We start from the raw sequence: 24,608 nt of genomic DNA on the forward strand, positions 1-24,608 counted from the left end.
AATAAAGGAGAGGTTCGGCAGAATTGGAGTCATGTTTCATGCTTCAGCTTTCTGGAGGTATTTTATGTTACTGCTTGTCTTTTCTTGTTTAAAGAGTTAAGAACTCGGGTTAGAGAAGCTGTTGCCTTATCTGTATGCTGTTGACCATATGGGTTACGATAATTAGTGCTTTTTTCTTTATTTTTGAAATTCGTTCGTTTCTGCAGTTTAGACTTCATCTTTGTCGGCTCGTAGTAGGTTGAGAAAGATCTTCTGAACACCGCTGCGGTTTCGCAATCGCCTGTAGCAGTTTTAATGATATGTTGCGAGTTTGCATAGAGCCAGGTACGCACGCACACGAGTGTTGCATCATGCGCGCGGCACCGTGCGAAGCCTCGGATCCTGTTCCCAGTTTTCCTCTCCAGCTTCTCTCCTCGGTTTTCCTTAACGGACCCAGCCCAGCCCTCCTGAGTTTACTCTGGTCTGCATGATGCAATCCTTCAGTGTCGTTGTGTCAGCTGTGGAGAAACCCTGCCAAAACACACAAACGTGCGCGCACACACACACACACACAAATACACACACACACACACACACACGCACACACACGCATGTGCCCCCGAGCCGCCACCTCACTCTGCTCCCAGCGCTAACCTCCTCGTTGTCACCCACCTCTCCGAGCCTCTAAAATTAGGCGACAGCGCGGCGGCTTTCAAAAACCGGTTTTCCCATCTTGTTCACAACTGTTCGTTGCCATGGCGAGCGGCTCCCGAGCGGCGTGCCACAGGTGCTGGGGATCATTGGCGGCAACGCACGCGGGAACTGTGGCTCAGCGGCACGGCGCTCTGGGGGCGCGGGGGGGGGGCAGCGTCCCTGTTCCCTAACAATGGCTGTGGCATGTGAAGGGGGAGGGGTGGGCTTTGGAAGCGGCACTACAAGAGATGCACCCCACCACCATCACCTCTCTTGTCCCTCTCTTGCCGGCACCTGATAAGGTGCAGCCGACGAAACATTTCCTCCTTTAGCGAGTCCCAGGTTTTGCTCCTCCTGCAGCTTCCAGCCTCTCTCCGTTGCTCTTCACCGCCTGCTAATCTCGCCGTTTCAGTTTGGGGTCTTTTTGCACTCAGGAAGACGTCGACTAGCGTGCTAATCAGGAAGATTTATCAAACAGCCTGCTGATTAGGGCGAATTAGCAGTAATTGCCTGCGATCTTTTTTTTTTTTTCTTTCTTCCTCCTTCCTGCGCTTCCCACATCAGGCTGGATGCATCACACGGTGGATCAGTTGGGAGATAAAGCCAACAAGGACAGCTACGCTATACAGTGTCTGCAGAAGTCACTAGAAGCAGACCCCAACTCTGGACAGTCCTGGTACTTCCTTGGCAGGTAAAGTATTATGAAAACATTGTACAGTTTTTTTTTTAAATGTTATTTAAAATGGGTTAATCATAAATGTACTTAAATTGTGTGTAAATTTTGAATTCTGCTCTGAAGAGGAATCTGAGTTTGTTCAAATATTGCTTTGATGCAATATTGGATGATGTGTGAATTTTTTGATATGAGGTGCTTTCTCTGAGAATGGGTGTTTTCAAAACTGTTGTTTTTAAGAATACACATATTAAAGAGTTGTGTGCCTGTATTATATACATGTATGTATATATATATGTGTGTGTATTATGCAGGCAGACAATTATTTAACCCTGTAACACATCTAGCAAATGCTGAAATCATGACTTCTGTGCCGACAGCCTGTAGAGACTGTTGAGTTTTCCTCTGTGTCCTGCTGGCCCAGGTCATTTAAGGCCAGTCTGGGAGGGGAGGGAACTCCCTCCAAATTCATTAGAAAGGCTTTCTCCCTCTGCAGTGAACCTCACACGGACATCTCTGGGCCTGACTAATTTATGCGTTCAGTCAGAGCATGTTTGGAGTGTAGCGCTCAACACCGCTATCTTACACCACACCAAGGGTTACTTTTGTTCTCACGTCATCATAACAAATGTGTATGTGTCTTAGCAACAGGAGATGGGAGTCCTTTAGAGCTCTTTGTGCAGAAGAGGGAGAGCCAAGCATGGGTGCAGTAGTAACTTAAAATGATCCCTTATGGAAGTCCGTATTTTCCGAACACTGTAATGAAATATTGTGAACTTGAAATTTCCGCTGCTCTCATCCCTCTGCATGCTTCGCAGTGCGTCAGCTGACTCACAGATTTCCTAGCAAGAATTGCCATCAAGCTAAATTATCAAATGTCAGAAGGCTCTACCTCCTAGCCGCCATTAGCCATTCCAGCTGTCATTGGCATGGTATGCCTGAACTGTAAACAAGTTAGCTGGATAACAATCAAAGAATGTAAGGCCCCTTAAGGGGTTGGGGAACTAGCTTTTGGGGAAATAGAAGCATTTAATTTAGTTTAAGAATGTTGGCTAGCAATATTATAAACATTTACTTTCCTTAGCCAAGATAAGATATTCTTATTAGTGTGGGTAAATGGCAGATTGAAAAATAATATTTAGTATTTTAACATTTTTTTTTTTTACTTTAATGCTAATGATATAAATTTTTATACGTGAAGACAAAACACCACTGCCTGAGTTTGCGTTCGATAAAAATGGAAATTTCATAAATCCTAGCTTCGCTCTCATGTCAAACTGCTTCTCGGTGCAGTCAATAACTCGCTCCTAATTATTTAATCTAGGGAGAACCAAATAAAGGTCATCCAAACAAAATTATTCGTAATCTCGGCCAGTTACGTTTTTGTAAAATGTATTCATCCCCCTCACAGAAGATTTACTGGTTGTCCCCTGGGCTTCCCTTTGGTAATCCACAACAGAACAATTTGTGTTTGAACTACCGATTTGTCTGCCCCCCTTATTTTATTGGACTATAGTGCAATATATTCTGTTTCTGGTATGGATTAGTTTTGGTAAAGTCTGTTTTGCATACCTGTAAACAGTTCTAACATACAGGTTTGTGCAAGAGTTACGATTCATTATACATCAGGGAGGGAAATAATTTCTGTTTGGAGCAGTGATATTCATTTTTAATGAGTTCTGGGGCGATTTATTTCATGTACACCCTCCAGAAACCTCGCTTACCTGGTTTTTATATTACGTGGTATTTCAGAAGATAAAATTATCAAACACCTGCTTGTGTGCGACATTTGAAATGCCCAACTAATGCCTTTAAATGCTTTTGAATATTTTGGACAAACAATTTTTTTTTGTGGCCTGATTTGCAAAAGAAACCTAGTAACCTTGTAACCTGGAAACATTAATATGTCTGCAGCAATAATAAAATTGGCTGCCGTAAACACGCCGTTATATTAGTTTCTGCACTCGTATTTCTATATTTTTACAGCATTGATATCATGGTTTTCTTTATGTTCAATGAGTCATTCTCATGGCTGTTTATGTCTTTTTATTAGGCGATGATTTGTAAGCTATTTTTTAAAGGATCAGCTTTGGTGCAGTGATGAACTTCCATTTTGTGTCCCCCCCCCCCCCTCCTGCAGGTGCTACTCAAGTATTGGGAAGGTCCAGGATGCCTTCATTTCCTACAGGCAGTCTATTGACAAATCAGAAGCCAGCGCGGACACATGGTGTTCAATAGGGTAAGGACCTGGCTCCTCCATCTGGGACTGGATCTATTCCCCGCTGCGGAAGTCCTACTAACCCAGAAGCACATTCATCGTAACGAGACGTTGTGGTTGTTGTCATTGCTGTTGTTTGGGTGATGGTTTTGTGCTGCTGCTGCTGCTGTTGCTGTTGATGTTGCTGTGGTTGTAGTTGTTGGTGTAGTTGCAGCTGTTGATGTTTTGGTTATTATTATTATTCTAGTGATGTGGTCTTAAATAGGGCAGCATAAGGGCTGTAAAAGGTCACCTGGCCTGGTAACAAACAGCCTGTTTTTTTATCGCCGTGTTCACTCCCGACAGCAGCTGTTCTGGGGAGCCCCCCTGGCCCTCGGGACCAGCGTGCCCCCAGCTCTGTGCCGCGAGCCCCAGGGGGCGCGCTCGGCCTACTGCACTCCGTTCCTCCCCCCCCCCCCCCGGGCCAGCTCACGCCCCCCCAGGGCCGGCGAACAGGGCCCGCCTCGTAATCAGCTTTTCAGGGAGGCGGGACAAGGGGCAAATTGGCCCTCGCAGACAAAGGGTGGGCTCAGTGAGGCTGTCCCAGAGGGAGCGCCGAGGGTACCTGGGAAATCACTCCGCTGTTTATTTTTTTTCCATCAGTTCAAAGACTGTTTTGTCCCCTGAAATGGGTGTGGTTCCATTGTCTGATTTTGTTTAATGTATTTATTTTTAACTTGATCTCTTCACACTTTCTGGTTTCCTATTTGATCAAAATAGGGATGGGAGAGCAAAGTTTGATGAAGTCAAAATTGGGACGTGGCCCAAATACTATCAGTGCTGTGGTGATTTATTTTTTTAAAAGTGAGAGCAGACATTTCTGCCTGTGTGCGTTTTTAAAATTCAGATTGTAGCCACACAGTCTCCCCCGATTGGTGATTTTCAACCAATCGTCTTGTGTTTTCCAGGAAAAGTGCATAGGTTTAAATGAGCTGAAGATCAGTGGCTCATTTTTTCCCCAACCATTACGGCGTTCGCAGACCCTCACTAGATAAACAGTCTGTACAGGAGGATTCCTTGGTCCTGAAATGGTTTAATCACAAAACTGCTTAGTTTAAACAGAACCAACATATTTTTATATTAAGGTTGTCATATTGAGCGGTACTTTAATTTGTCAGGTCTGTGTAGCACTGGCATCTAATGACTGTGCTTATTACTTAGTGAGCTGGCTAATGTCTTTACAGTTGAGAGATTAATTGCAGTGTGTACATGAAGTGACATGCAGACTGTGGCAGCCAGCCCTCTTCTGCTCCGTGTGCTGTTTGTGGAAGTAGCCTGATTTCATGTGGATCAAATGAACACTGGTGTTCTTATGACTCAGTAGGTCAACAGTAGTAATGTCTGCTTTTGCCTTGGTGCTTACGTTTCACTTTCGTTGTGTCTAGCATGTCCCCCAGATTTCTAATTGATTTCAAAGAAAAGGCAACTTTTTTTGCTTGATGGTCATTTTTCACTGGTTGTTGTGTTTCTAAAAGGTTATTTTTTTTATTGGTCATTATGCTAGAGAAGGGCTGTTCTTCATTGGTTGTTGTGTTAGCCAGTGGTTCATTGTTGTTACTGAATGCAATTTGTATTGTACTGCTAAATGGCTCTTTTATTGACTGTTGTGTTTGAATGATTATTCAGCAATAGTTGTGTTGCTGATAGATTTTTATTTTTTAAAAATGGTTGCTGAATTCTTGTTTTTCTTGCATCATCAAATGATTATATTTTTGTTGTGTTAATGGTGGTCATTTTTTCATTTGTTGCAGACATTCCTGTAAGCTGGGCTAATTAACATTTAGACATGCTCACTCTTAGTCACATGAAACTTTATAAGGCGTCATGGGGAAATAGCTCCTGCACAGACCACATTTCTGGGAGAATCTTAATAGTATTTGACGTTATCGCTCTTTCTTTTCCTGTCTTCCCATCTTTCCCTATGTCTCTGTCTGTCTCCCATCCTCCTTTCCTCTCTCTCTCTCTCTCTCTCTCTTCCCCTCCTCCTCCCCTCCCCTGGCGTGTCAGTGTGTTGTATCAGCAGCAGAACCAGCCCATGGACGCCCTGCAGGCGTACATCTGCGCGGTTCAGCTGGACCACGGCCACGCGGCAGCCTGGATGGACCTGGGCACGCTCTACGAGTCCTGCAGCCAGCCTCAGGACGCCATCAAATGCTACATCAACGCCACCCGCAGCAAGTCCTGCACCAACGGCGCCGCGCTCGCCACCCGCATCAAATGCCTGCAGGTACGAGCGTGGGTGTTTGTCTGCAGCCTCAGATTCTTACCTTTCGTCTTGTGTGTTTTATTTTCGTTTGTTGTTGTTTTTTTTTTTTTTTTGTTTGTTGTGTATTTGTATAGTACATATATACTTTGTGTGTGTACGTGTGTCTGTGTATGTGTGTGTGCTCGTGCGTACACATAGTTGTTTGGGAGCAGTGTTGCTGTTTGTATTAAAACACGCTTCTATAACTTTAATTTTATATTTATTTCTGATGCATTTTGTTCTTATTTAATTGATTTTTAAATTTCCACAGAAACAGTTTTCGTATTAATCTGTATGAGTGAGAACATTTTCACCCTATAAAGTGAACATAATTTCATGAAATTAAGACTGCACCAGCATTTTATTTTTCCTCCCACTGATATATTTTTGTTAAATTTGATCATTTCATTTAAAATGTTGCTTAACTTTACTTGACTAAGAATGAAGTACCTTAAATATCTTCTATATATCTATCATATGACAGTGGTAGTTGCAGCAGAACGGCAGATGTGACCTTCCAGTAGATCAGAATTAAATGTGTTTTTACGCAATTTCTCCTAGGCTCAGTTGTGTAACCTTCAACAAACTAGTCTACCGAGTAAAAGTAAAATGCTTCCTAGTATTGAGGAGGCATGGAGCCTACCAATCCCAGCAGAACTTACCTCCAGGCAGGGCGCCCAGAACTCAGCACTGCAGGTGAGAAGAGATAGCCTGTCCCGTAGAGAAACCTCCCCAAAACACGGCCAACCTCACTAAACACTTACACCAGTGACGCCTCCTTTCCCAGCATCCTCCACCTCCTCTTTTTCTGCAAGGAGAAACAAAATAAAGTAAAGTCATTGTGCAATTCTGATATTTATGCTTGGATTTGAAAAAGGGGCGGGGCCTTGTTTTTCTGCACCCCTCCCTCACCCCCCTGTACATTTTTGTCCAGCTTTGCAGAGTCTGGTTAACTCTTCTCTGCCGTACAGGTGGATGTGATATTTTTGCACTTTTTGTTTCTCCTTTTTAACAACTGGAGAAAGAACATACGGAGAGTTCATTGAGTTTAAAATAAATGCTCACTGAAGGTGATGGTTAGTGAAAGTGGCCTGTTCCTGTTATACTTTTGACTATTTTCAACCATATTTACAATCACTTTTTATGAAGCCATCTGAATCTTCCCACACGGAATTGCACAGGCTGTCCATGTAAGAGAAAAATTGATTAAGAAACAACTGATTCATAGTATGATTTGACGTTTTTATTCTCCTTTTCAGTGATTTGCTAGGTTGTGCCATTGTGTTCTGTTCTAGATATAAATAATGAAATTGTTTGTTTCTGGTTATTTAGTGCCTTGCTGTACATCCTTTTGCAAAGTGTAAGGTTTAGTTCTGGATGCACATTTTAAGTTAATATTAGGTGTGATGCGCACAACATTGCACTACATTTACTACATTACATTTTTCTGAGCTTGTAACTTTTTTCTGGAAACACTTCACTGTATAGCACAAGGTTGTCATTACGATGCATGGCATAACAGCTGTCATAGCCAGTCTTTCATCTTATGAACATCATGACATTGTCAGAATATGTGAAGTGGACATTCTTAATCAATTAAATACGAATTATTTCATTTTTATTTGTAAAATATATTTTGTATTTTATGACTTTTATGCAATTGGTCATAAGTTGTAATATGCAGCCATGAAGGGTTATGACGCATGTTATGTAATGCGTATGAACACAGCATGTTAGCTCTACAGCACGTGATTCAAGCAAAATGTTGACCTTAATTTCTTTGTACTTGAAACCTTTGAGCTAATCAGTTAACCCAAATAATATAATTCTCACTCATCCATTTTCTCAACATCCAGGCAACTGCTACCCATTTAATTTAAAAAAGATCATGGTTGACTGATTGCAGATGATTGAGTTAAACAGTGTGAGTTACGTTGAATGTGAACAATGCATGCTTGTATGTGTTGAACGCTCCTGCGAGCGGTCTTATTTCTTTGGTGTGAAATGTGGTAAGGGCAGCGCAGTGTTTATCTCTCGCACTACTGACAGAGCTGTTCTGAGAATCACCCGCGAGTTCTTCCCTTCGCAGATGATAAATGACTCGAGTTCTTGGCTCAGCAAATGTCTCTTATTTATTTATTTTTATTCTTGGCTGTCTATGTGACATTAAAAACCACCTCGGGGTAAAAGTGCTTTAAAGGCAAATGGAGGTTGGTTCTCATTCTTACCGAAAGGAAAATAAGTAACGCCCAGCATCTGTTCTTGGCTCTCGCGTGCTTGTGCATTTGATTTTGAATCGCTGTACCCTGCTCTTCGTAAACGGCAAATTAATTGTGCGCAAATGGATTCGACACCACCTGTAATTCATTGCACTCCACGCCTCGTTAATGTTGTGTGTGCGCTGCCTCCTGCGCTCATGATTATTGTCTCATCTACTCCGTGTGGGCGCAGGACAAAACGAAATATTGGTCGAAAAATTTGTGAAAATATTAGGTGATGTGTTTAAAAATGTAATGTTTATAAGGAGGAAGTGATGCTGCATAGAATACGTCTGGTTGTGGTGTTTAAAAAGTACTAAGTACTAAGAATGATTGTAACAGTGGGATAAATTTGCATGTGTTTACTGGTGATGGGGTGGTCATTATCTTACCACTGAGTCGAATACTACATTTAATTGCCCCCTTTGTGGAGACGGTACCACCAAAGGGATTTTTAACTGGGTATTTTTGGTCATGCTGGAACATGTAATGGCTTCGTATTTCAGACAGCCTTGTTTCACGACCAGATTCCCAGCTCATATCTGGCTTAATTAATCATTCTTACCGTGTTAACTGGTCCACATGGGGACTGGGGCTTAGGGTGAATGAGCTAGCTGTGTTGTTTCACATGGTAGTTAAACCCTAAAGTTTACACAGAATAAAAAGATAAATAAAAATAAAAAGCTTGTTATTTTGCAGGAGACGGCACTGGGGGTTAGTTACCTTTAAATTCACTCAGTTCAGGAAATCAGTTGAAATTCAGTTTGTGAATTTGAAAAATATATTCATACTTTTCAATTTATTCAGAATTATGGATTTAAAAAAATAATTCATGACTTGAATTTCAGTGTTTTGTCTGCATTGAAAGGCATGAACCCCGGCCTTGTGGGCAGAACTTCCTGTGGTGATTGATGGAGTGCTTTTTTGGGCGGTTGTTGGAGGGAGAGGGGGAAACCTCACTGCCTGTCCTCTCTCTGCTTCCCTGTCCCCCACCAGGCCTGCAAACCCAGTCAGAGTAGTGAAGGGGGGGGCCTGGGCCAGCCGCCGATGCCGCCGCACTCGCTGCCTGTGCACGGGGGCCCATCGGGCCAGGCCGACGACCAGTCCAGCCCAGCCAAGAGGAAGCGCACGTCCAGCCCAGCCAAGGTAACCCAGGACCGTTCAGGAAGAGCGAGTTCCAGCATTGGCCAGAGAGGTTGAACAATGTTAACTTATAATTGTGGCCACTGGAAGAAACATGGAAACAAAGCAGTTGTGTTCACTGTAATCCCCTGAACGTTTCAGTAAAAATACAGCTCTGACTAGTGACTAATAGCTTCCTATTTCTCATTCTACGCTGAACTGTTTAATTCTGCTGTGCAATGTGAATAGCATTTGTTGCATTTAATTTACCTAATTTTCTCCCTCACCCACAAAAAAACAGAGTTCTACAGATTCCTGGGCAAACAATAGTACTGTGCAACAGCAGGTCCCTAACTGGTACTTGACACCACAGAAACTACAGGTACGTGAAATGAGTTTTTGCACATGCATTTAAAAAGACAGGACAACCTTTGTTCCGAGCGCTTCACCATCTCGCCTGTCACCCCCATAGCTCCTGGATCAGCTACGGACAAACAGGGCGAGCCTGAAGCCAATGCAGGTGCAGATGCTTGAGCAGCTGGAGAGCCAGTTTGCTCACATGCAGCAGCACCAGCAGCAGGTGAGGATGGGTCTTGTGCCATCTGGATATTGTAGTTCTTTTTCATTGGATTGTAGTTTTTAAATTCAGTTTTCCTCTTTATTCAGTACTAAATAATGTAATGTACTTTTCTTTTTCCCCCTGAACAGATGAGACAAAACGCGGCTGGACTGGTGCGACCCACCATTCCCAACGGCCCCACACCCAGCTCCACACTGCCTACAAACCCCCTGCCTCCCGCTCAGCACCCCCACACCCCGCCACAGCCAGTCCGGCCCCCCTGCACCGGCCAGCCAATGGCCAACGGACCTTTTCCGGCCAGCTCCGCCCCCTGCAGCACAGCTGGGAAGCCGGGTAACGCAGACACTATTTCTGTAGGCAATAATCACACGACAGGAATGGGAAGCAACGGAAACGTGCCTTACCTGCAGCTAAACGCACTACCTCACAACTGCACAACCCCGACCAGCAGCAGCGGCAGCGCTGAGGAGCTGTGGAAAAACCAACACGCTAACTCCACTCAGGTAGGCCGCCTCGCCTTAATGCCTACCGGCTGCATGCAGCTTTTATGTTTGTCTGTCTGTGTCTGTCTGTGGGGGAGGGGGTCAGTGTTAATGAGTTTGACTTCAATTCACTCATTACTGTGACTGAGACTGTGAGGTTGACTCTAATTTTGATTGCTCAAGATTAATAAACCTAACATTACAAGTCGGCCTCATTGAAGTTCACAAAGTTTTTTTTTAATAAAAACTAGATGTTTCTGATAATGTTGTGTTATCTGCCTTTGCCGTGTAGAAAAGAGATTCCTAACGAGGTGTACTGCTGTACGAGGTTGAAAATGCACTGAAATGAGTGTATGAAGTGCTGACCTTTAATTTAAATGAATTTAATGGATAAAAACGCTGTGTAATGCGGGTTTTAGGGTTTGGTTTAGTGAAGCTGATCATTGTAGCTAAGCACATGAAAGTAAGAAGGGGGTGTCTATTGAATTTGCTCAGGCAAATGTCAATACAGACACCCCTTCTTTCTACAATACGGGCATGCTTTCTATGAGAAACCTTCCATCCAGTTGACAAATCTAATGTACTCTTTGAAGTGCTTGATCTTATAAAGTCCCTGTAGGTTCGATAGGATTCTTTCTTTCATAGAGAAAGGAATTCTTGACTGTGCATTGTACGATGCAGCTTTTTTAAAACATTTAGTGGGAAAAACTAAATGTTGGCTAAGAGGGAGTTGAGTGGCTCTGTAAAGTTTTGTGATGTGTTGCCATTTGTGTTGGAATTTTTTAGTGATTTATGTTTATATTTATTTTTCTTTTTCTCTTGACCCACAGGGGCTTCACAAAGGTCCAGGTTCGCATTCGGCAGGTCCCAATGGCGAATGGCCTTTCTCTTCCACTGGGACTTCCGCCCAGCCTTTCCAGGCAGCTGGAACCAGTATTCAAAATCAGGTCGGACATTCCACCGCGCCTAGCGATTCGTTACCGCAGGGGGCCGCTCTCAATCACCTGTCCTCTCCTCCTCCTCCTCCTCCTCCTCACACTGCTACCTCAGGTGGACAGCAAGGCATTACCTTAACCAAAGAGAGCAGGCCTTCAGGAAACTGCGCCGCTCCGCCGGGGCCTGAGGGCAGCAGGCATTCCGGAGGGACGCCTAACAGCACTGCCGCTGTAGAGGGACTCCCTAATCACGTCCATCGGGCGACGGCAGATGCTCTCGCCAGCCCCAGCCGCGCGGACTGCAGGTCACCAGGTGTACTTAGTTCAGACAATCCTCAGCTCTCCGCCTTGTTGGGCGGGGGGAAAGCCAACAGCGGCGGCGGCGGCGCTGCTAGCGGGACGCCCGCCAAGGTCAACAACGTTCACCCGGCCCTGCACGGCCCAAAGACTCACGAGAGCTCGGCGGCCTCCTCGCCCGTCTCAGCCATGTCCACCGCGACGCCGTCCCCCAAGTCCACGGAGCAGGCCGGGCCCCACAGCCCCCAGGCCGGCCCGGGGTCGGGCCCGGGCCCCACGGTCAACGGCACGGGGCCCGAGGACTCTCAGAGCCCCCTGAAGGCGGACCCGCCCGCCGTCCACGTCCACAAGCCGGGGCCCCTCCCCCTGGCGTCCTGGTCCTCCGTGTCGATCTACCCCAGCTCGGCGGACGTGCTCAAAGCGTGCAGGTGAGACGGCCGCCCCCCCCGACGGGCCGACTGCGTGTGGGGAGGAAGAGGAGTCGGGGTGGCGGGAGGCCACAGGCGGTTTTCACACCTCCAGCAGGAAGCGCCTTTCACCCTTCCTCTCCACTCTCGGCTCTGTCGCGTTCTGTCTGTGCGCTCGGTACGACACTGAGCCATCAGTATTGGAAAGCCGTGGTGCTTTTGGCTGGGTGTCGTTTGCCGTTTATACTTCTACCACCGAACCTCCCCAGCCTCAGTGCCGCAAGCACAAGCGTGAAACTTCATTGCATTTTGAAAAAAATGGCAAAAAATGTTTCCAAATTACATTTTGAAAGGGGAACCGAACGAGATTTAGTTAAATGGATTTCACCGTCCTCTGCATTTTTGGTTTTCGTTTCCAGTAGCGGTTCCCTGTAAAATGGAGAGATTGGTTTTAATTTGCTTTCACGGGCCGTTAACCAAAGTAGACTGTTGGGCGGAGCAGTTTTTTTTTTTCCCCCTCCACCTGTTTTTTTCCTCCCCTGCCTTCAGGCACAGTAATGATTTGCTTTGTTTTGGGGAAGAGAAATGTGGGATGTGAGAATGAGAAGGTTGGTGCTGTGGACCCCTTCCAGGGGTTCAGAGATTTTGCTAGAAACCAGCAAAGAATTAAAGTTTTTTTGTGCCTTTTCTGGTCCTTTACATTCAAGGTTTTTCAACCTTTTCTGCTCAAAGGCATCCAGGGGGTGACCCCCATCGTAAGTTAATAAGTTTTTCTAGAAAAATAAATCTTAATTCTGTATGAAGTCATTGTATATCCAGTCTGGCCGGGGGTTCACTGTATTGTCTTCAGCATTACAAGGATTTTCAAGGCCTTCAAGACCCCGCTGTTTAAAAGCCTAGGCTTTATACTTTAAATGGAAATATAGCACACATGTTTCTTGCTACTGTAAGCACACCACTCTGGGATGAGTGAGATTCACCTTCCCGAGGGCAGGAGTGTTTATGAGAAATCCACCACATTTAGTTAATTCTGTAAGCTGTTGTTTGTTTATGTATGTGGTAGTATTTCAAATAAATGCTGCTTGAATGCTCCCATGTAAGTTATAAAGCATATGTGAAATTGTTTTGTGCTTGGTAAAACTGGCCTTAGGTTTGATGTTATAATACAGTTCCCATCAAGTGTTTCTCCAATATCTCATAGACATCATGGACAAAGATCTTGCAATGTGGGAGCTTGAGGCAGTGAAAACATGGGATGCATAACCTCCCCTTCAAAGTGAAGTTGAAAAGATGGGAACATTGTGCTGAATTGCTTGATTGACTGGGGACACACGCACATGTGTAGATGGTTTATTTTGAAATTGTAAAGATAATGACAAGTAAGACAGACAAGGCCGGCGTACACCTATAATATTAAACGGGAATGGTGTCGTGTCCAGGTTTTCCATCAGAAGTGATTTGTGTAAATCTAAGGGATGCTGTCTTGTCAAGCCGGGCATTGCTTATGTTGTGCTCTGGGTGCATATATTCCATCTGCAGATGGTAAAAAAAAAAAAGTTTTGCATTAGTGGGTGAATCTTTTCCTTTAAAACTTCTTCTTTGACATCACCTCTGCATTTTGAGGAGTGAAGGGGACTCCAGATGGCAGTTGGTATAGGGTGTAACGAAATGTCATCCTTACTCTGGTTTTTATTAGTAATGGCTGCTAATGGGAACACACAGTCCCTCTGTGGAAAAAACAAATTTGTCCTTTTCCTTTTATTGCTGCCTGAGCTTAGTTCAGATTTCACCCTTTATTTAACTGAATTTGGTATTTTACCGAAGTGTAGCTGACAGTCCTCCTCCTGCTTCTCTCCGCTTCCCTCCCCTCAGCTGAGCCTTAGTCTTCCAGTCTTTTTTGATTGTTTGTTCAGTGCACTTGTAATCTGACCTCTTTTTCCTGAAATAATTTCCCTTACTCATCACCTGTGCATAATTGGGTTGTTATTATTTCTCTCCTTTTCTTTTTCCTCCTTTTTAAAATCCTGAGTGACACAAGGACCTAAGCCAAGTCTTAAATGAATTCACTGTAATCAGAGCTTCTGTGCTAGTGCCTTCTTTAAAGCTTGTTAGTCAGTGAATTTGTACAAAAAAAAAAACCACACAAAGCTATAATTTCTGTTGCTGTCAGGTGCAGTAGTAAAGCAGGGGTTTGTTCAGAAATTGTGATGTTTCTTGACTAGAATGACAGTGCCATTGGCCTGAAATTCCTGCTGCTGCCTGAACCAATCGCTACACGGTGCATTTAAAAGGTCCCTTTCAACCGTGAAAGCAGTTTGAGATATGTCCATGTTTCTTAAGACCATCTCATAGAATGACGTTGATGTTTTTGCTTTAAAATGCCATAAAACCCTTCAGATACTCACTGTGTATTCATAATGAGAGTTAAAGCAAAATATGAATGATTAAAAGCAAATGGAAATAATGAAAACGGGTCTGGACCAAGTGCAACAGTGCCACTGGCCTGAAGTTCCTGCTAATGGCTGAGCCAATCCCTACACTGTGCATACAGAAGGTTCCTTTCAAGCAACAAAAGACGAGTGTGGTCAGTTAGTGCAATGGGTGGCAGTAATATTTTTGGTTTCATTTAAAGATTTTTAAAAGATTTAAAGATTTTGCTTAAGTGGCAGTTGGAGCATGGATTTGCTTGGGAACCTTGCTGTTTGAGCCATGTGTTGGGAAAAGTGTGTTTTGAACAAAAGTTGGTTTTTCCATGATTGGTGCGAATATTTGCTTTTGTGTTCTTGGTTTTAAGTGCACTAAACTGAGCCAGGTGCCTTTCTTTCTCTGGCCTTATTGTTATAGGTTTGAGTGACTTCTCCTGGCCTGTTATGCATTGGCTCCGCCCACCATGCGGCTAGCATGATCTGTTGTGTTTGTGTGTGCAGTCTGGCCAGGTGTGTTGGGCGGGAGTTGAAAATTTGAACCATTTCTTCAGTTACTTTGTCCTGAAGGTATTATGGGGACCGCTGCTGAACTACCATATGCTGTTTGGATATTGTAGTTTCTTTCCAGCCACTTGTATTCTTCTTCTGTGGACCCAAGTATTCAATATTTACATTGGTCTGAATGTGTGCCGAGAGCCTGAAGTTTGGAGGGGGGGGATTTTCTACCTTTGTAGGCTATATGATGAACTTGTTCACTTGGTTACTTTCATTCTGGCTTGAGTGTTCTGAATTATTAGAATGATGCTAATCTCATAAAATTTTGATCTGCTTCAAGGGAAATTTGTATGGGGGGGTTCTGGTGATCAGCTTTAGATCTTGGTTGCGATATCACTCTTCTCTGGTGAAGTCATGCCTTTGAAGTCATTTGTCTGCAAAATTGATTGTTCACTTGATTTGTACTTTCTATATCATCTTCAGTCTGCTTTGAAGATGGATCCAAGCCCCTTCCACCCCTCAGTTTGCCCCACAACCCTTCATAGAGCATTCCTAAATGGGCGGCTCTGTTTGCTTTCATATGCTCCTTGTCTGAAGAAACGCCAGAAATATTTATTTGAAGCCGGAAACTTTTATAAATTTAGTTATAGTCAGTCGTAATACTCAGCTCTTAGCACTTACTTCCGAAAGGGTTGATGCATTAGAGTCATCTGTTCCCAGCACTGACATTTGCGTGATTGTTTTTTTTTCAGTGTCCTGTTTTTAGAATTTTTCTGAACCCTACATTGATTTTGGATGTCACACATGCGTGCCAGTCTGTAACCATCTAGTGACTCCTCCAGCCACTTTTGGCTTCATCCTGTGTGGTCCTACCTCACCCTCTGCAGCAGTGGCACTCTGCATCCTTGTAGTTTCATTCGACCATAAGCATTTCAAGCACCATGTTTTAAAGGGAAACTACATCCTGGTTGTACATCCTTGTTATTGTATTGATAACACCAAAGTTGGAAGGTTAAAAGCTAATTAAATATGTATCTATGTGTATGTTTATGCATTAGGCTATATAAATCATTTTATAGAACATAAATTACATAAAATATGTATGCATGCATGCATACATATCTTGTGTATATTTTCTATATACAGTAGCAAATTCCAAATGCGCCTCCTATTTTAGAGTGGGTGTGACTGTCCAGGTGTTGCAAATACGTCGTACAGGCACATTTTTACGTGATGGGTCTCGGACAACTAGAATTGGTATGTTGTAATTGGCAAGCTTGATTTAAAATATTAGCTGTGGACAGATGAATTTGCCATTAGAATGATGATCTGTAACAGGTTTTTTATTTTTGGATTTGATGGTATTCACACAGGTCAGGTAATCATACAAGTGAGACAGAATTCAACTTTTTCCACTAAGCTAGCTTCAGTGTTTCCCCCAAGATTTATTAGTGGGTGGGGTGGTGCCCCAGGTATGGGGAGGGGGGCGGGGGTGTGCGGCTGTCCTGGTGAGATTGGACCGGTTGCGGGGTGGGGCTCTGCTTGTATTTTATCTTTCTTCTCTTAGTCTGGGGCCTTCCAGATGGCTCTCACGTGACCAGTGTAATATGTTGCGCCCATTTCTTTATTTGTTTTTTTTTTCCCGCTGTGTGTACAGAGTAAGCCTCCTCAATAAAACTCCTTTCTGCAGTCTCTCTCTTCACGGATTGCTTGTGTTGCATGCACAAGTGGCAGTGCACCCCTACGACAGTGGTCATAACTATTTTGTAAATGCCGTTATATCATTCAGCTTCATCAGTGCGAGCGCTTCAAAATAAGAGTGGAAAATAATGAAGGATTAAATAAAGGAGAAATAGGAGTAACGTATTACACAGGTCACGTGAGGGCCGTCTGCGAGGCACCAAACTAAGAGAAGAAAGTAAAAGTGGCTAAAATAGCATTATTTAAATGCTGCTCTGTGATCTGTATATTTAGGATTTTCATTATCTAATGAAGATTGTTATGTCCCAAAAGCCAACCGGAGTTCTAAGAACCGTTGACTACAATGGACAGTTACACAACAAATGCCGAAATCCAAACAAGCAGTCAAAATCTGCATACATTAACCAAAGTAAGGTTTATTACAAACATTAATACAAAAAACAGAACACATTACCGTGTGGAGGTTAACAGGATGGCTCAGGCAGAAAACAGAGGTAGGCTACTCCTTATCTGAAAGAAAAAGCGGTCCTAAAACCTCACTACTGGGGCAAAGTAAAAGGAGTGAGTCTTCCGGCAAATTTCCTTCCTACTCTGGCCTGTCTAAAAACGTGTTAAAACAAGTAAGAAAAACTGCCTGTCCACCTGCAACACAAAACATAAGCAGAAAACAAAACGTAGTAGCTGCAAATTGTCAAAAATGCAAGAAAGCAAAGGGAGTCTTAAAAGCAGTCTGTGTCAAATGGAATCTCTGAAAGCCATCTGCAACTGAGGTGTCTTCCGGCTTTATCTGCTTGACTGTCAGGTGGACACAGGTGCGCATCGTCAGGCAATCAAGCCCTAAACAGCTTCACCTGCAGGATTAAGACATGCATGCAGACTCCACAAAGCAAGGGAATGGAACAAAGATCACTCACTTATGAATTATTTGCTCTCTCTTTCTTGTTTTATAAAGCCATGGTTTAAGGTGACAGTCCTTAACCCATTTAGACCTAAGGCGCCCTCTAAAAAACATTCTAAAACCTAAGGCATTGTTGTAAACAACCTAAAACCTGAGGGTTTTCTGAAAAACTTGACAGGTTTGTCAACGTTCACTGAAACCTTTATTTCTCAGCCTCTGTAGCAGATAGAAACATGAAATAAAAACCTTTTGAGAGCTTAAACCTTTGGCTTTAATTGGAAAATATGCCTTTGCCCAGTTGTTCATTAATATAAAAAAAGCAATAAAACTGAAAATGTTGACAAATGTGCTTGTTGTTTCCAGCCTTATTTTCAATAAAACAAACAAACTGGCAGTGGTAGTGCAATAACTAGCCTATATCACAGTTTGTTCACACTCTTGTAACAGAAACTCACTCACTGAACAGGGCTCACTGTTATGTTCACTGTTAACTTTGGGCACACTGCATTTGCTGTCTGTAGTGTCAGTACATGGATGATTCCATTCAAGCTTTTAAAAAATACTCTGCGCTCTCGCTGCGTTGATATATAATCGCCTTCCCAACGTGTATTTGCGAATCACGATGCATGTCATCGGTCACGTGTCTTGAAAACGATGACAGCATCTAAAACGCGCTCACTTCACATCCGGCTCTAAAGGGAGAAGCATGCAAACGTCGCGCCCGGTCTTAAACGGATATACACGCAAATGTTGCATCCGGTCTTAATGGGTTAAGCTAAGCCAGGTTCTATACTGACTCAGTGTTTTGAATGCTTGGCTGTACCTCTATCATCCGCTTTCTCTGACAAACGGCTTCCACTGTCACCATTCTCCCCGATCTTGTTTGCTTTTGTGTGGAAGAAAGATGGGATCTTTACCTGGCCATTTTTGTGGTGGCAAGCTTCTTTTGTTAGCTGAAAATGACATTAAATCTCAAATCTACTGTTTGCCAAACAGCCAATCGTTGTGAGATAACCACCAATCAAAGCGCTGTAATTTCATCCTTTGAGTTGGTTACTAACCGAGGGGAGTCCACACACCCCACAAATCTGTTGAATCATCGATGATTTCTGAAGACTGATCATATATCACACACTGATACAGAAATGCATTTTCCACTGATTTTCATGTCAGTAAATTAGTTTTAAAACAATGACGTTGCCATGTTATATCTTTTATATTTTTAGGTGGGGCAGCCCACCTCACCTGGTGTATCGAAGGGGAAATCCTGACCTGTACTGTCTCCTGCTGTTTCAAAAAATAGGAAAGTAAATGCATGTAAGAATGTGAGCCTACCTTACCGTAATCATCACGCATCCCTTGTCATATACTAAAGTTTATGAAGTTAGCAGCTGTACACGAATTTTAAACTGTAGCAGGGCATTAGCTGTTATGAATACTGTTTTATTTGCATGTTACTTAGCAAACATCAACTAGCCTCTATGGTGAGTACAGCACAGTTGGCAAAACTGTGCCTTGCCTTGGACTGTATACTGTATGTCTTGGTTATGCTCTTGATCTGCTTCCTTGGCATTTTTGGAGTGTCTGACGGCCACATGGTCGGACAGCCATTACTGGCACTGTGATGTATGAATAGTGAAATACTGGATAGTCCTTGGTTCCGTGAATACGCAAAGCCACTGGAGCTAGAAGGTTAACATGGGGGCGACGTAGTTCAGGAGGTAAGAGCGGTTGTCTGGCAGTTGGAGGGTTGCTGGTTTGATCCCCCACCCTGGGCGTGTCGAAGTGTCCCTGAGCAAGACACCTAACTCCTAATTTCTCCCAACGAGCTGATTGGCGTTTTGCATGGCAGCCTTTCACTGTTGGTTTGTGAGTGTGTGTGTGAATGGGTGAATGAGAGGCATCAATTGTAAAGTGCTTTGGATAAAAGCGCTATATAAATGCAGTCCATTTACCATTTAACTTGGAAATGTTCGGTGTTCTGTGTGTGAAAGCAGATTGATGAGATATATGAGTGTTTATTGAGACCATCTCATGGAACGACTTGATATTTTTGCTTTAAAATACCATAAAATCCTTGTTAAAAAAATACTCAATGTGAATCCATAAAAAGAGTTGGAGCCAAAGTATAAATGATCGAAAGCAAATAGAAAAAATGGCTGCAAGGACCTGGACCTTGGTTCTTGCAGGACCAGCTGATCACATGGTCAACATTATCCTCTGTCATTGGCTGGGCCAGGCCATCTGTCTCAGCTGGAAGTGATGAACTGTGAAGAATTCTCCCTCCCAACACTTGGTTAAGAATGAATTTTTAAAATGTGTTTCCTGCTGTGCTGTTGTCCTACAAATTAGTCATGCAAAAACCATTGCATGGCGTGGGCGTTGCTAGACCCCTTTTACTGGGGAACATGCCCCAGTATCGATCTGCTGTGCCCCAGTAAAATCTCACGTTCGAGTTTTAACAAGCTCCTGTATTTGGCAGTGGATTCATTTAGATCGATAATAACGGGAAAAGAATGGATTTTTTTCTAATCCACAATGTCAAAGAAATGCAGTTTAACCCAAAATACAAGCTGAGGTGCACACTTTGCGGTCCGGGTCCGTACACCGCGGCCTGCACATTACTGTCCGTGCACGGCGGTGTGCATGTCGTAGCCGGTGCACCGCGGCGCGCGCACAGCAATCCGTGTGTCGGGTTCTGTTGTTGTTATTCGCATATGCAGGGTATGACTTTTATGCCTAAAAAAAACATGTTGAGAATGTTCATAATGTATGTTGAAATAAATATTTTCATAAAGATTAATATCTTTACATTTTTACCTTTACCAGTAGTAGTAGTTTCAGTTTCATCCGCAGCAGTATGGCAGTGGCAGTAACAGTGGGCTAAGCAATGGAAGTTCATAGAGCACATTGTATAGCACGTTTCATACACGCAGCAGGCATTCAAGAAAAAAATTGTGTGATTTGAGTAATGGGGGGCCTGTGCCCCAGTAGAGCTTTCTGTCTAGCAACACCCCTGTTGGATGGTAATTATTTCGCTTATATTTGCAGTACATAAGAACTGTTATTATCAATTACTTTAAAAAAAATGTCTTTTCCTTCTTTTATTTCAGAAATCTGGGAAAGAATGGTCTATCTAACAGTAGCATCTTTTTGGACAAGTGTCCCCCTCCGCGACTCCCTGCCCCCCCCTTCCCCACACTGCCAAAGGACAAGTTGAACCCCCCCACCCCCAGCATTTATGTGAGTATACCGCTGCCTAGCTGCTGCGCACAGCTTTGTTCTTATGGCACTGCGTGCGTGCTTGCGTGCCAGAGAGACTGTGAGCACGTACACAAGTAGCCGAGGAGCTAAAAGAAATTGTGGTGGAATAAAATAGAATAAGACTCTATTTGGAATAGCTGCTATTGAATTTACTGTTCTGGATGTGTGTTGAATGATTTTTCTCTTTAAATTTTGGATCATTGCAGCTGGAGAACAAGAGAGACGCTTTCTTTCCACCTCTGCACCAGTTCTGCACAAACCCGGCCAACCCTGTCACAGTGATCCGGGGACTGGCAGGAGCACTCAAACTGGGTGAGCCTCTCCCCCTCACTCTTACAGCCAGTGCCTTGGCTGGGTTTTTCCTGGCTCTAAACAGGGCTTAGACGGTGACTTTGTGTGACGGCGACTTAGTGCCGCCATCACCTCAGTGCATTGTCTCCTTATCTTTAGGTACATTTAGAATGTAAGGTTTTTGGTCTTAAAGAGACCACCACAGTGCATTGAGATGTAGGCTATAACAAATTAAATCTGTGACAAAAATAAAAACTATTATTATATTATTGTAACTATTTAAATATTTATTGAACGGTTACATATTGTAAGTTCCATAATTTGGGGGGGGGGGAGAGAGATATAGTCTTTTAAGAAGCATATAAGGATATACTGTAAGGGGGTCATTCTACAAGAATAGTAGTATTTGGAAATGCAAAGTGTCATGAAATGACTTTCATTTTTGTCATTCAAAATGTAGGGTAACAATATCACTGAACCACACACAAAGGCCAGCTTACTATATGTAAATTATTTTATACGTTCACTCAAAGAATGCTTGCACCATCCTTTTTGTCACTAGTGTGGGCGAAAACAGTGTAGGTTAATACAGTAGAATCCACTTAATTGCATAACAGATTGTCGCATAATTTTGGTATTTGCATCGATTTGCCGAACCCTGAACCATCTCTCGTTCATTCCGTTGTAAAGATATTGCATATTTGCATAAACCGTTATCGCATATTTTCGATATTCTCATGAAATTATGTCCTGTTACATTGTATAATGATCTATGAATATACATTGAAAGCCAGCAGATGTGGCATAAATATACCAGCAATTGTGTAATAAAGATACAAAACTGCGTGCAAAATTTTAGGAAGGTGTGAGGTTTCTGTTTAAAATCACGTCGGTAGCTGAGTGGCACGTGGGGTTGTGGGCACTCTGTCTGTTTTATTCTTTCATGCAGTTAATCAGATTCTGCTGTAGTTAATTTAGCATGTCTGAGATTGCACGTAAACTTGAAAGAAGTCAAAACCTAAAAAACTTGAAATCCAGTATCATTCAGGACTGAGTTGTACCAATACATTCAGGGGCCATTTCTAACCGCCACAATGCAGGAAGAACCCTGCTTAGGGAAATCAGTCTGGGTTTTGGTAAACTCTTCACATTCTTCAAAAATGCTACCATATGTACTGCCTACTCCACTGAAGACACGTTTTAGAGGCCTGGTATAACCTTTGGGTGTGTGTGCGCGAGTGTGTGCATGTGCGGTTTTTGTGTGTGCGTGCGAGTGTGTGCCTGTGAAGTTTTTTCGTTTTATTTTGCGTGTGCAAGTGTGTGCTTGTGTGATATTTTTTTGTGTATGTGTGTGTGGGAGAGTGTGTGTGCTTATGTGTTTTTTTTGTGTGTGCGTGCGAGTGTGTGCTTATTCGGTTTTTGTGTGCATGCAAATTGGTGTCAGGATAAACTTGACATGTGACAACAGCACCACCTGCAAGCAGATAAAGTCATTGCATATCACATCATTCAGCATCCTGTTTGTACAGGTACCTAGGTCTCTAAACTCACTCGGGCAGTTCTGTTCCAAGCCCTGCTGGTTTTCGGTTAATTTCTAATTTGTTCTTTTAGCACTAATAAAAAATATATATATTCTTCCTAATTTCGATATTATTGAAAATGATTTTTCCATTTTTACTGCTCATAGAATTGTCTTGATTCTTGATGATGGTTGCTTAGTTCCACTATTTTGTGCAATGATAAAAATAAAAAAATCCAAAGTTAATTGGCTACAGAGTATCACAGGCTTTGACATGAAAGAGCTATTTAAAAAAGTATTTTGTAAGTAATTTTAATGCCCTGAACCTGAAACCTCTTGTGGTATTAGCTTCACATTTGTTTCTTTTTAAGCTGCTGTATAAAGCTCTGTTTTGATGGGGATAAGTTTCCACGACGGTGTCTGTAAAATAATTGCTATCACAGGACATCTGTAATTTAAATTTGTAATTCCTATTATGGTCAGTTTGCATGGGATTGCTATAACGAGGGGTTATTTTTACTGGGCACATTTAACAGTAGGTAAAAGATGCTAGAATCTTTACTGGTGTATGACTGTGCAGTCAGTTAAAGTTACTGACCTGGCAGATTCAGACGGGACTAAAATAATAAGTGTATGCATGAAGGTACAGGCAACCACCCGAGACTATTTTAAGTCATCAGTGTCACAATCAGTGGCAGTGAGCTAGTCGGTACGTAAACCTATAAATACTACGACACTTTACATTTCGGTGGTTAGTGCAAAAGCGAAATAGACGGTGACGCGCTTCAGTAGTAATTGGCTTTGAGGATGTGGTATTTGATAAATGCAATAAATGCGTTAAATGTGCGTCGTGTGTTGAATCCGTGTTTCCTCTTCTGCAGATTTGGGGCTGTTCTCCACCAAGACCCTGGTGGAGGCCAACCCGGAGCACCTGGTGGAGGTGCGGACCCAGATGTCCCAGCCCACGGACGAGAACTGGGACCCGTCGGGGACCAGGAAGATGTGGCGCTGCGAGAGCAGCCGCTCGCACACCACCATCGCCAAATACGCGCAGTACCAGGCGTCCTCCTTCCAGGAGTCGCTGCGGGTCAGTAGGGCCCCTTCGCACATCACAGGCACTTAGCCGGACGCCCTTATCCAGAGCGACTTACACACACTTCTGCTCACGAGGAGCCGAATTTGAGAATTTGAGAGAATTCAGTTTATTATTATAAGAAGGGGTCTGAATGTAATTTAAGTGGTGTGGTGTAGCCAAGCATGGGTCCTAATAGTGTTGTGGGGAGTGGGGGGGGGGGGGGGGGGGGGTGAGAACCCCTCCCCTACCACAACCTTCACGGTTTCCTGTCTCAACTCAAACCCTGTTCTGTCGAATGGCGTGCGCTGTCAGAGCTGCAACCAGAAAGATGTGACAGTCTGCCCTGCTATTAACGTTCAGGCTGCGTTTAAGATGTGTGTTCACAGCTGTTTGTCACCTCCAAACTGCAAGAAAACTTTGTTTTTAGATTCCAAATGGACTGTATTTTGTGCAGAGTAATGCTGCCTAGAACCCCCTGAGGCCCTATTAAAAAAGTCAGCTTTGTGACATTAGTAAAAGTAGAGGGTATTTTACTGAACTTTTGGCAGTGTAACCTCGGTTATCAAAATAAAGGTGGCAGTGAACCTGATTCGATGTAGCTTTCCCTTGTTTGTTTCAGGAGGAGAACGAAAAGAAGGGGCAGAAAGAGCACTCGGATAATGAATCCACATCCCCAGAGAAGTAAGTTTCTGTTCACTAGATAAAGAAGCGAACATTACCATTAGAACACTTATGACCCCTGCTTCCAACTGACTACAATACCCACAATGCCCTGCTTTCTTCCTGTAGTGTTGCCCGAAGAAGGAGAGGTCCATTTAAACACATCAAGTTTGGAACGAACATAGACCTATCAGACGAGAGGAAGTAAGTGACTGCTTGGTCTGGTTTTTGGCTACAAAATGAAACTCATGGGTTGAAATTCACTTTATTTGGACAACCCCCATGGAACATTATGACTAGTTTTCAGTTCACGAATTGAATTTCTTTTCGTTTCCTGAATTGCCCAAATTA

The 24,608-nt window shown here is 43.3% G+C and overlaps 1 protein-coding gene across 9 annotated transcripts in view; it reads left to right on the forward strand.

Moving 5' to 3' along the window:
- The window catches only part of LOC118224327 (lysine-specific demethylase 6A-like), an 84,328-nt gene that overhangs the window by 50,707 nt on the left and 9,013 nt on the right, over window positions 1–24,608 (forward strand). For 6 of the 9 annotated variants that reach the window (XM_035411748.1, XM_035411749.1, XM_035411757.1 and 3 more), the window contains 14 exons: window positions 1,237–1,363; window positions 3,486–3,584; window positions 5,610–5,829; window positions 6,409–6,543; window positions 9,102–9,251; window positions 9,529–9,609; window positions 9,700–9,807; window positions 9,936–10,310; window positions 11,120–11,949; window positions 20,562–20,691; window positions 20,919–21,024; window positions 23,404–23,609; window positions 24,217–24,278; window positions 24,387–24,461. In XM_035411748.1, the coding sequence (XP_035267639.1) occupies window positions 1,237–1,363; window positions 3,486–3,584; window positions 5,610–5,829; window positions 6,409–6,543; window positions 9,102–9,251; window positions 9,529–9,609; window positions 9,700–9,807; window positions 9,936–10,310; window positions 11,120–11,949; window positions 20,562–20,691; window positions 20,919–21,024; window positions 23,404–23,609; window positions 24,217–24,278; window positions 24,387–24,461 (2,704 nt within the window). The remainder of the gene's footprint in view (window positions 1–1,236; window positions 1,364–3,485; window positions 3,585–5,609; window positions 5,830–6,408; window positions 6,544–9,101; window positions 9,252–9,528; window positions 9,610–9,699; window positions 9,808–9,935; window positions 10,311–11,119; window positions 11,950–20,561; window positions 20,692–20,918; window positions 21,025–23,403; window positions 23,610–24,216; window positions 24,279–24,386; window positions 24,462–24,608) is intronic. The other 3 variants (XM_035411750.1, XM_035411752.1, XM_035411755.1) reach the window with 1 other exon arrangement.

The sequence above is a fragment of the Anguilla anguilla genome, chromosome 3, assembly GCF_013347855.1.
Source record: "Anguilla anguilla isolate fAngAng1 chromosome 3, fAngAng1.pri, whole genome shotgun sequence".
Lineage (NCBI taxonomy): Eukaryota > Metazoa > Chordata > Actinopteri > Anguilliformes > Anguillidae > Anguilla > Anguilla anguilla.